The 13,153-nt window shown below is 40.5% G+C and overlaps 1 protein-coding gene across 4 annotated transcripts in view; it reads left to right on the top strand.

Moving 5' to 3' along the window:
- LOC122565289 (ran-binding protein 3-like) overlaps positions 1-13,153 on the top strand; it is a 109,437-nt gene that overhangs the window by 57,908 nt on the left and 38,376 nt on the right. For all 4 annotated transcript variants that reach the window (XM_043721087.1, XM_043721086.1, XM_043721089.1 and 1 more), the window contains one exon: positions 4,888-5,021. In XM_043721087.1, the coding sequence (XP_043577022.1) occupies positions 4,888-5,021 (134 nt within the window). The remainder of the gene's footprint in view (positions 1-4,887; positions 5,022-13,153) is intronic.

Below are 13,153 nucleotides of genomic sequence, written 5' to 3'. Positions count from 1 at the left end.
GAGAAGTTGTCAACCATTCATGGCATGGATCGTTACTGATTTGTTATTAACTTATTTTCTGGTTTATGGCAAGGCTTCCATTACTTTAATGTTTGTCAGTCTTTATGGATAGCTGGAAGTTTCATACATTTATTTTATCTTGTTGCCACCTCTGTACTTCTCCACTGGGTGGACTGATGTGCATGTCTTTATATTAGCAACATTGAATCTAAATCTTAATAGATGTATCACTCATTTTCTTCAAATGTCAGTCCATATATTTGGGGTGTATTGAGCCTTACATGATTGTGCTACTTAGAATAGGATTCTGTATAATGCAAGTTTAGTGGTATAGGAATCTTTATCCTTTGACCAAAACTTACCTTGGCGTTATGTATATAATAAGATGCTTACCTTGTGCTATATTTCATATGCAAAAGAATTTACATTGGCGTTTTGATTGCACAGCTTAATGGATAGTTATGTCATGAGTGAAATGTAACCTCTGAACTTTCGGTTAATTGGAGATGCTTAAAAGTTTCAGCCACACTATTTGGAACATTACTCATGCAATCCTTATCATTGGACAAAAAAAACTAAAGGATTGGCCTATTTTTGTATGTTGCATTCTAAAGAATTGTTTGTTTAAAAGAAAAATTATCCAGGTTCAGAGAAGCTGAACCATCCAGTTCTATTTCACATTGATTCAAGAGTTGGTCCTGAATCTTCTCTACAGTGTTCATCCCACAAAGTTCATTTATTTGTTAATTTCCCTCTGCACATATTCTGAGACTTTAGAAAGTTCTTTGCTTATGTCCAATTAAGCACTTCTGTGGTTAGATTCTTAATCACAAATGTTGGTGTGTGCAATATGGAGTGTACTTGAGTGGAATCTATATTCCCAAGTTGATTTAACATTCATTGAGAAAGTCAACCTTTTTCCAGTATATTTAGCCATTATTGCAGTTCTGGCAAACTTAACAACCTAAATAAAAACCTGTAAATGTTAAAACTTAAGAGTTATGGGGAAAACCAGGTGAATGACATTGAATCATCATGCTCATTCAGAGAGGCGGTGTAGACATGATGGGCTGAACAGCTTCCTGTGCAGTAGCAATTCTGCAATTCTCTGAATTAGTGTTGCTGGATTTGTCTGCTCTTTATTATATTTGGTGGATTGAGTGTCAAGTTTCTGCATTGTCAGGTACATGCGTTTATAATGCTTTTGCAGAACTATTTTACAGCAGCTCATATTGCTACAGGTTAAGCTAAATATACCGTGTGTTTTAACTTTTGCATTTTATATAATTAAGATGTCTGTGAACTGTTGTAGAAGTGGAGAGGGCAGTATTGCTGTAAAAGAGCAATTCACAGAATTGGTTCTTTAAATGTTGCATAGAGTCAAAGAGTCATAGAGCTGCATAGCACGGAAACAGACCCTTCAATCCAAATTGTCCATGCCAACCACATATCCCAACCTGATCTAGTCCCACCTGCCAGCACGTGGCCCATATCCCTCCAAACCCTTCCTATTCATATACCCATCCAGATGCTTTTTAAATGTTGCAATTGTACTAGCCTCCACCACTTCCTCCTCCATACATGTACCACCCTCTGTGTGAAAAGGTTGCTCCTTAGATCTCATATCTTTCCCCTCTCCCCTAAACCTGTGCCTTCTAGTTCTGGACTCCCTCACCCCAGGGAAAAGACTTTGTCTATTTATCCTATCAATGCCCCTCATAATTTTGTAAACCTCCATAAGGTCATCCCTCAGCCTCCGACACTCCAGGGAAAACAGCCTTAGCCTATTCAACGTCTCCCTATAGCTCAAATCCTCCAATCCTGACAACATCCTTGTAAGTCTTTTCTGAACCCTTTCAAGTTTCATAACCTCTTTTCAATAGGAAGGAGACCAGAATTGCACGCAATATTCCAACAGTGGCCTAACCAATGTCCTGTACAGCCTCAACGTGACCTCCCAACTCCTGTACTCAATACTCTGACCAATAAAGGAAAGCATACCAAAGGCCTTCTTCACTATCCTATCTACCTGCGACTCCACTTTCAAGGAGCTATGAACCTGCACTCCAAGGTCTCTTTGTTCAGCAACACTCCCTAGAACATTACCATTAAGTACCATTAAGTCCTTCTAAGATTTGCTTTCCCAAAATGCAGCACCTCGCATTTATCTAAATTAAACTCCGTCTGCCACTCCTCAGCCCATTGGCCCATTTGATCAAGATCCCATTGTAATTTGAGGTAACCACTTTTGCTGTCCACTGCACCTCCAATTTTGGTGTCATCTACAAACTTACTAACTATATACCTCTTATATTCACATCCAAATCATTTATATAAATGACAAAAAGAAGTGGACCCAGCACCGACCATTGTGGCACTCCACTGGTCACAGGCCTCCAATCTGAAAAACTGCTAAACTTGCAAAATTAACTGATTGAATAACAAAGATTCAGAGCTTTACTTTGGAGACATACATATCAATTAAGATTGTTATTGTTATGGAAGGGGCAGAATCTTGATGAAACGGAGTTTAGATTTCCAGGTCATGATTTGCTAATAAATTGTTATGAAAATATAAAGGGGGAGAGAGAGAAAGAAAATTTGGTTGTGCAGCATCTTTCATGATCTTAATACTCCAATGAATTAGTCAATGAAATACTTTTGAAATGTAGCCCCTAATATAAGAAACTACAGTACAGAATGAGGTCATTCACCCTATTTTGTCTGTGTTAGCTCTTCATTAGAAAATCAAAAAATAATCCCCCTGTTCCAGCGTTCCTCTGCTTGCACGTTTTCCTTGAGCTCTACCTTAACTGTTACTTATGGTAACGTCAAAAGCAGAAGAGAACTGAAGAGGGGAATCCGAAATAAAAACACAAAATGCTGGAAATGTCCATTAAGCCTAACATTGTGGAAATAGATGTCAAATTAATGTTTCAGGTCTATGATGTTTCATCAGTTCTGATGGTGCCTCAGGATGCTGCCTGATATGCTTAATATTTCCTCCTGACAAAATATTCCATGCTTTCTCAATCCTCCGTGTACGAATCATAAATTAATATGTAAAAATTTGGATCAAGAAAGGTTTGTTATTCCAGCTCTTTCAAGAACGTTTATGTATTTCCTCACCGCCATCGCTATTATCTGTTGATCACGTAATTTGATACTTCCTTTAAACTGGTAGAAAAAACGTAAGCAGGGTCATTGATATCTCAACAATGCTCATTACCCCTTTCTTTACACACCAAACACATTCTTTTAAGGTGTATCTCCCATGCTCAACATCAACTGTCTTCCCTAAAAATATTCTCTACTTGTTCATTATTTGCATTAGAACCGGAACCTTTTACATTTAATTTCCAAATCTTTCTTGAAATTTGGGCATTTAGTTGCAAATTCAGTGGCTTATTGTGGCTGTACAGGATGATTACTTTAATATTATTTATACTTTAAATTATTTTAATATGTACTGCATTCTTCAGTTCTTTCATCAGTCAACAACAAAAATGTTTCGTTGCATGAATCAGAACTTAGTCCCAAAAGGCCTAAAATCATCATGGTCATTCTTCTCAAGCTTTCCCTGCTGCTTCGATATGGTGACCGAAACAACCAGTTTTTCTTGTCATCTGGCTGTGTGCATGGGTATTCAATTATAATTACTGATATTGATAATATTATAATGAATCCCTTTTTAAAATTGCAATCTAAATTTTAGCATAAATGTTTTCAATGGCCTGATTTACTGTGATGTTACAGATTAAATTTTAGCAATTCCTCCATGCCATCAACTTAACCCATTATGTTCTCAACTGAAGCACTTCTCCATTGAGAATTTTTGTGAACATAAACATTTGAACAATTGAACTTTAATAAGAAAACCGTTGTCTGGTGATTTCTAAAATTGCATGGGCAAGTAAAGGTTCACTTTTTCTGGAGGATAATTCTTGGTTAACAGTTTGGCTTACTTGGATAGATGAAAACTATCATACCCAAATTGTAAATCCTTGACAGTTCCACCCTTCAACTTTAATCCTGCAGTTGGGTGTGCAGAAAGGCTGCAGGATGGCATGCTCCTGAAGTACTCACTAAATTTCCTTGGTATTGAGTATCCAGGGCACTCTGAAAATTTGGAGTCACAGAATAAATACTGGGTAAATGCAACAAAGCTGTTATTGCTAGCACGTCACTTGGAATAGAAACATGAAATATCAGATCATCACCTATGAAATGGTGACTCTAGATGGCTACCCATGCCGGCTTTTCAGCATAACTCTGTATTGATTTTAAAGTGTGCTTTATATACCACAAAAACTGATGACCTTTTAAATTTAAAAGAAGGTTGGGGAGTATTGAAGGAGGTTGTGTGTGATTTTATTATGTTGGAAGAGACAGCACCCCATTGCCCTCCTATCTTTAGTTGGTTTATGTGACAATAACCATGTCATGTAGTTGTCCAATACCACACAATTGTTTTTACAGGTGTAGCAGCTTCATGGAAATTGAAGGAATTAGATATGAAAGATAAGATTTAATGTAATCAGATCTTAGTTTGAGGTTTTCCGCTGTAATGGCGATATCAACCTTTCTTCCAAGTGTTTCTTCGAGTTTGTGTATGGAAATAGCTTCTTTAACATTGCATTTCTAAATCTGTGATAACAATCCAATCTTTGGAGTTTCTTTAGATGTTTTTGGTTATGTATGCCAGCATTCTGCCTTTTGAAACAGATGGGTCACTTAGAATTGCAGTATTGAGCATGCTGCATACCTGTGTATAGACTTGTCCTCCAACTATATCAACTCCTGATAAACTTTCATTTTTCAAGTAATCCAGTATGAGAGCTGTACAACTGAATCTAATTGCAATTTATATATATATATATATTCCAGTTGCCAGCAGTGGCACCAATGGTGTGAGCAAACAAACCGAAGAAGGTATCACAGCCCCTTCTGTAACTCTGAACAACACATCAGATGAAGAGACGACACCAATCAACAGTTCTGCAGCCACACCTAGTTATATGGTATGTAACATGCCTGGAAGCAATTGGAATTTACTGGTTTTGGAGTATGCAAGCATGAGTAAATGTCTAACAGCGATACAGCGTGAATGTACTTCATGATGACCATAAGTTTTTTTCATAATATTGATGGACTTCAAGTAAAGCTGGCTGATTTTGTTTTGTGTGTTAGTTGTTATCTTGCAGGTTCCTCTGCTTCTTTTTGTTGTTACCTATTGGTCAAATTCGATATTGACCTGGTCACATGGATTAGTCACCAAAATAGTAGGCATTTGGAACTCTGCAGATGTTGCGAAAATGGGAGACAGGCTTATATAATAGTCTAGGAAGTATTTTGATATTTCTCACTCCCTCTTTGACATAGGTGAGGTAGCAAAGTTGATGAGCGTAAACCTATAAACTTATGTAACATGTGTAAGCATTGAAATTTGCAGTATACTGATACATCAGCCTTTCAATTTCACTTCATAATTTTTTTCAGAATTTAATTCCTTAGCCTTACATTCTCCCAAGGTTTCTATAAGGCAGTGCAGCTGGGATTTAGTTCATGAGCATTAGAGCATGTCCATATGCTGGTGTGCTTGCACACTGCACACCTCAAGTTCAGACTTCTGAATTCCATTGAAATGTTAACCTCAATCTGCAAGAGATCCATTTTGTATATGGTCCCTTAAAGAGGCAAGTCCAAGGTCTTGCTGATGGAGATTTTGTGTACTGGTAGGAAATAGCTTAGACTAAATTTGTCCTTTGTCCAGCAACTGCAGCCAAACCAAGGCCTAACATAGTGCTTTGTATCCTCGTGATTTAGCCTAAAAGGTTGGAAGGGAAACTTTGATGTTTCTGTGGCCCTCGGTGTCCATACATTTTGTGCAGGTTTGCACCCTGGAGGGAATACATCAGTTTTGCTGCAGAACGTTAATCTAATATGTCAAACAGCAGTGACTGGTTATGAGCATGACTCGATTAACGTAGACAGCCAGTGCTTATAGGCTGTCTCCGATCGTGGGAAGGACCATGGTACCTCACTAGTCAACCAGTGCCCCACCTTGAATCTGACAACTCCCAACTACTACGGTGTTGTTCTGCTGTGTTGTGTTTTCTTCTGTGGCTATTATGCACTTAAGCGTCTGTACTTAACAAGAGGACAGAATCCATTGCATCAGGTACATAAACAAAACAGATAGGAAGAAAGAAGATTTAAGAAACTGGAACGTCAGAAGCACGAGTACAGGACAGACAATTATCAGCTCATCGGTCATGCACGCAAGAGACTGCAGAACATGAACGTGAAACTTGATAGGCTGAACTTTGACACCGCCTTTTTGCAAGAGACCAGACTTGCTGAGAGCAGATTACTAAAAGAAAACAATTGCAGGTTCATCTGGCATTGAAGAATTCAATGCAAATGTATGAACAAGTTCTAGGCTTTGCTGTAAGAGATTTGTTACTCTCACTGACAGAACCCTTTTCCAGCTGCCATTTCCAGCAAATAGTTCTCATGTTCTGTCCATCCAACTCTGGATCCAACATTGTGCTCCAATACAGAGGTGAAGGACTAGTTCTGTGAGGTGCTTCAGGTAGGATCTTTGTCAGAGCCTGTTTACCTGCTGGGGAATTTACAGATGTGCATACATACTTACAAACATGATTCAGGAGTAGGAATAGGCCACTTGGCCCTTTTGAGGCTACTGTTCCATTCAATAAGATCAAGGCTGATATGATACTCCACATTTGTGCCTAACACTTTGACTGTCTTGTTTATCAATAATCTGTCTACCTCTGCCATAAAAATATTCAAAGACTCTTCTTCAAATTGCAGAGGAATCAGAGATCCAAAAACTCATTTGACCCTCAACAACAAAATTAAATTCTTTGTCTTGTCTTAAGTGGGCAATGCTTTATTTTTGAACAGTGACTTTTTGTTCTAGATTCTCCCACAACAAGACATGTCCTATCTGTCAGAACCTCTCAGAATCAAGTTTTGTCGTTCAAAACGCTTTTTACACTTCAGTGAATGCAAACACTGCCGATCCAACTGTACTTTATAAGACAATCCACCCCTTTCCGGTACAAGTCCATTATACCTACTCTGAACTACTTCTAACACATTTACAATCTTTAAGTAAGGAGACCAATATTCCAGATGTGGTCTCAACAATGACCCTCCCTAATTTCTGTTCAGTTTCCCTTGCACTGAATGAATACATTCTATCAGCTTTCTTAGTTACTTGTTGCACTGTCATACTAATCTTTTGGGATTCGTCCAATAGGACACCTGAATCCCTCTGCATTTCAGAGCTCTGTCATCTCTCACCATTTAAATAATATGCTGCCTTTTTGTTGTTCCTGTCAAACTAGATAATTTCGCATTCTCCCACATTGTACTCCATTGGCCAGATCTTTAACCAATTATTTAACATATATCTTTGTTGTCTCCTCATGTACTCTCCAAAACTTGTATTCCTACCTATCGTTGTATCATTGGCAAATTTAACCATACTTTTGATCTTTACATCAGTCATTTATATGATTTGTGAAAAGTTGAGGCACTTACACAAATCCGTATGGCTTACCATTCATTGAATCCTGCTAACCTGAAGCAGACCCGTTTATACCTACTGTTTCCTGTTATCTAGCTAATCTTCTATCCTTGCCAGTATGTTACTCCCTACCTTTATGGGCTATTATTTTCCACAGATTTTTTGGAACATTATCTAGTGTCTCGAGTAGAAGAGAATCATGAAATAAGGCCCTTTTGCCTTGGATGTGAGGGCCTGGAATAAATAAATAAGAACAAAGATTACTTTAACTTTGCTACTAGCGTGAACTTTTTGTAAATGACAATTTGTTTCAGACAAACCATGCCACAGGGTGGCCTGGATACATCCGAGAGCAAGACATAAGCACCAGCTGGCTCCCATCATTGCTAGACATTAGGGTGTAGCTGTTGAAGTTTTTTCATTCAAAGCACAGATTTTGTCCTTGTATCATCTTCAGTCATATTGCTTACTTGAATAAAAGAGCAGCATTCCTCAACTTAAATGAGCAAGTGTCCTCCAGCATTTTCTGTCAAATTGCATAAGCAAAATAGAACATCCTTTGATGGCCCACAATTTCCAATAACGCACTGTCAAAATATGACAGGAAAGAATGAAGAAATGTTAACTGGTTTGGGACTAACATCATATGGATGGAATCTGATTTGAATCCAAGCTTTCGTGAATTACAAGGGTGTTACGAGTGAGGAGGCTCTGAATGCACTAATTCACTCTAAGTCAAACAGACTTCTAGCTGTGTGCTAGTAACTAGTGGTTTCAAATTTGGCAGAATGTTCAGATGCCCTTTGATATAGGGACTGCAAGGGGCATGTATGAAGTTATCAAAGAGACAATTGATCCAACAGCAAAGGAAATGGCTTCATTTAAAACTAACACTGGGAAGTTCATCATTCATTGCAGTAGTTATTTGGAGAGATGGATGGAATACTACCTTCAGTTGTACATCTATAAAAAAAATTGTCATTGATGAAATTCTAGAAACCACGGGAGGCCTGCCTGTCGTGTCAGAGCTGGATAACAAACCCACAATGCAGAAACATATGAAAGCTACTGAACTTTTTGCCATCAGTAGAAGCTGCCTCTGGAACTTGTCAAGCAGGAGAAACTGGCACTTTTAAATCATCTGCACAAATCTTTCCCTTTCTGCTGGAGGGAGAGGGCATTGTCCCAAAACATAAAATTGTAACCTGTACAGGTGCAAGATTGACTGATTCCAGCAATTACGACAACTATTGAAGCATCATCCTGCCAAGTATTATGGGATATGTATTTGCCTGTTGTATCTATCAGACTGCAAATCTCGGCTGAACACTAAATACCTTGAATCCTTGTGCGTTTCAGAACTGTAAGTTCTACTTTTGTCATGACTTTCTCAGTCTGACAACTGAAAGATGAATGTCATAAACCAAGACCACCACATGGTGCCTTCATTAACCTTAGCAAGGTGTTCAAGTTTGTGAGCAGAGGTCTGTTTAAGCTGGTGAAAAATGGCTGCCTGCTGAAGCTAGGTGAAAGAGAGGACTGCAGTTGCTGGAGATTAGAGTTGAGAGTGTGGTTCGGGAAAAGTGCAGCGGGTCAGGCAGCATCCGAGGAGCAGGAAAATCGACGCATTGGGGCTTTTGCCCAAAATATCGATTTTCCTGTTCCTCAGATACTGCCTGACCTGCTGTGCTTTTCCACACCACACTCTCGACTGTCTGCTGAAGCTGCTGAATGTAATCTCTTATTTCCATTTGACATAACGGATAAGGTTAACTAAGATAGGGCATATTGGAGCCTTTTCAGATCTGGAGTTGGGTCAAAAATGGTAGTATTCTGCTACAGATGGTCATCAGCCATTGTATGCATTCATGTCAAATACACAATGCGTCCACCTAGACCAGAACCAGCAGAGAGCTGTTCAATGTTACTTTAAGACCGTGGGATCCAAGGTAAGAGTATGTCCAGTCCTCCTTAGAGAGATGCTGTACACTGGTGATGCTACTCTAGCATGCCATTCAAGAATATCTTTAGCAAATGAGTTTGATTTTGACATGTTGTGAAAAGTTTTGTGACCATCAGCAAGATAAAATGTCACGGTCTAGGGTCTTGCCATACCACTATATATCATCATCGGCAATGACAGCTTCATATGTCTTGGATTCACCTCGCGAGCAATCTGTCACTTGATGGTGACATTAATATATGCATCACAAAAAGCTGTAACTGTTAGATCCGTGCGGTGTTGGGGTGTAGAACAACCAGGCAAAAGCACCTGACTAATCTGCATCCTCAGTGTACTGTTCTGTATTAGACCAGGATAACATATTATCGGAAGCAGAAAAGATGGAAAAACAAATTGACAACCATGTCCTTTAAGACTCTTAAAAAAAAAAAAATTCATAAAGAATCAAGTTAATTTATGTTCATTTTACAAAACAGCACAACATTAGGGATTGCAAATCATAAATTTAGGTTGGTCATCATGGAGTACCGTCATTCCTCCCTATCTGTGAGGGTTCCAGTCCTGAGAACCCCTATGAATGATGGAATTCACAGGTGCGGAGCTTGTTGAAAATACTTAAAATATTGCAGGCACGTGAAGTTTGGCCACGAACATTGATTTTTGTTGTTACTTAATTTTTGGTGCGGATAGGTGAATACACAATTTGTGATTTTGTGGATACAGAAGATTAACGTATTTCAAAAAAGCATGGTCAGCTGAAATGGTTTTCTAAGAAGGGGAGTTGAGGTCAGGCTGATGTTTGGAAATCGCTAGGTGCTGTCATGAATGATAGCAGGATTGGTATTCTAGAATGATGAATTAAAGCATCATCTTTGTGGGTTTACTTGCTGAACTCTTTTGCAATGTCTTTCCCTCATAATGGACAGTGGTTTATAATTTCTAATATTTAAGATGTTATGTGAGCAAGCTTCTGTAAAACAAAATACACTAATTAGTTTATTAGTTATTTCCTGGTGATCATATGTGTACAAATTCAATTTATGTTTTATTGCAGCAACTGGGCATTTTTGTTAAGTTTAAAAATGCAAAAATGGTTTAGCCAGCATAGGCATAAACATTTGGGGTTTTGAAATGCCCATGCTTTACTGTGGAGGGACTGCTGGTTGGCTTATTGTACACCAGCTCCCTAGTTCTGACACTGAGCTTATGTAATGAGGTGTGCTGTGGTGAAATACACAGGAGGCAGATGCTTCAGAGGCAAAAGAAATTCTGATTTTATTAAAACAAGCAAAATTGAAAAAATGTACAGTAACTAAAGAAAAATGAATATTTTATAAAAAGCAATGTTACCATTCAAGTGAAGTGAGACTTGTCAGACAGCTCACTAGTTAACTCTTGCAGCCCTGACTTGGTACAGTGGATTTAAAATTACAGAGAGCAGTTAACTACTGGGTAACAGGGGAAAGGGGCGGGTGAGAAAGAATGCTAATCCTGGGATCCTTATCCTGCTTACCTTGCCGGGGATGCACTGCACTGTCGGCCTCGAAGCCCACTCTTCCTACTCTATCTCACTGAGCTGGGAACAGGGGGTCTTGATGACCTTATGCTCACCCCTAAAGAGGCTTCTATTGGCTTGGATGGTGGTGGATGTCACTGGCAGCACTGCCCTGGTCGTTATCTCTGCTCTCTGGTCACTTCTCGTCAGTATGTGGAGATTCATGGATGAGTTTGTTTGCTCTCTCTCTTTTCCTGAGTCAGTGATGATTACAGTCTGTGACTCGTTGTGGCTGATTGGCTGAACCTCTCGCTGAATCAGACCCCCCCCCCCTTAGAGATTGGAATTCCCTAGTTATATCGACTGTCGGTTCCCCTTATCTCCCATCAAACCTGGATTTGATTACGGAGTAGTTGTTCTTCCTCTCAGGCAGAATGAGCCTTCTAATTATTAGATGAGGTGTAAATGGTTCTATGATTAGAGTGAATGGGTTCTGATAGTTTTGAATGTCCAGTCATACTCTTGGATGGATTAGTTTGGATTCCCTACAGTGTAGAAACAGGCCCTTCGGCCCAATAAATCTACACCGACCCTCTGAAGCGTAACCCACTCAGAACCATTTCCCGCTGACTAATGCACCTAACACCATGGGCGGTTTAACTTGGCCAATTCACCTGACCTGCACATCGTTTGGACTGTGGGAGGAAACAGGAGCACCTGGAGGAAACCCACGCAGACATGGGGAGAATATGCAAACTCCATACAGACAGTCGTCCAAGGCTGGAATCGAACCTAGGTCTCTGTTGCTGTGAGGCAGCAGTGCTAGCCACTGTGCCACCCCCAAATGTATGGAGAAAGTGAGGACTGCCATTGCTGGAGATCAGAGTGGAGAGTGTGGTGCTGGAAAAGCACTGCATCTCAATCGGCATCCAAGGAGAAGGAGAACCTACCCAAGATTCACAAACCTGACTGCCCTGGTCAACCCATTCAGCCTGCTCCTTCCCCACCAAACTGATCTCTGCATACCTTGACAGCATCCTGTCCCCCTTAGTCGAGAAACTCCCCACCTACGTTCGGGACACCACCCACGCCCTTCAACATTTGTTTCCTTGCCCGCAAACACCTTACCTTCACCATGGACATCCAGTCCCTGTACACCTCTGTCTGCCATGACGAAGACCTCCAAGGCCTCTGTTTCTTCCTCTCACGCTGACACAACCAAATACCCTTCCACTGACACTCTCATTCACCTGGCTGAACTGGTCTTAACTCTCAACAACTTCTCCTTTCAGTCCTCCAACTTCCTGCAAACCAAAGGGGTAGCTATGAGCACCCGCATGGGCCCCAGCTATACCTGCCTCTTTGTCAGGTACGTGGAACAGTCCGACTTCCACAGCTACACCAGCACCATTCCCCACTTTTTCCTCTATTACATCGATGACTACATTGACGCTACCTCGTGCTCCCACGAGGAGGTTGAACAGTCCATCAAATTTAGTAACGCTTACTACCCCCATCTCAAATTCACCTGGACCATCTTGGACACCTCCGTCTACTTCCGGACCTCTCCATCTTCATTTCTGGGGACCCAATAACCATGGACATCTACTACAAACCACCGACTCCCACAGCTAACTAGACTACACCTCCTCCCATCCTGCCTACTGTAAAAGTGCCATTCTTTATTCTCAATTCCTTTGCCTTTGCTGCAACTGCTCCCAGGGTGACCAATTCCACCATAGAGCATCCCAGATGGCAGCCTCCTTCAAACACTGCAATTTCCCCTCCCATATGGTCAACAATGTCCTCTAGCGCATTTCCTCCACTTCTCGCACCTCCATCCTTGAACCCCACCCATCCACTTGCAACAAGGGCAGAAAACCCCTGGTCCTTACCTTCCACACCACCAACCTCTGGATACATTGCAACATCCTACACCATTTCCGCCAATTACAAACAAACCCCACACCAGGAATATATTTCTCTCCCCACCACTATCAACATTCCAAGAGACTATTCCCTCTATGACACCCTTGTCAGATCCATGCCCCCCACACCACCCCACACCCCACTCCTGGCACTTGCCCCTGCCAGTGCAAGAAGTGCAAAACCTGCGCCCACACCTCCCCCCTCACCT

The sequence above is a fragment of the Chiloscyllium plagiosum genome, chromosome 31, assembly GCF_004010195.1.
Source record: "Chiloscyllium plagiosum isolate BGI_BamShark_2017 chromosome 31, ASM401019v2, whole genome shotgun sequence".
In the NCBI taxonomy this organism is placed as follows: domain Eukaryota; kingdom Metazoa; phylum Chordata; class Chondrichthyes; order Orectolobiformes; family Hemiscylliidae; genus Chiloscyllium; species Chiloscyllium plagiosum.
The sequence above is the reverse complement of the archived record's forward strand: the minus strand, read 5'-3'. Positions and strand labels throughout refer to the sequence as shown.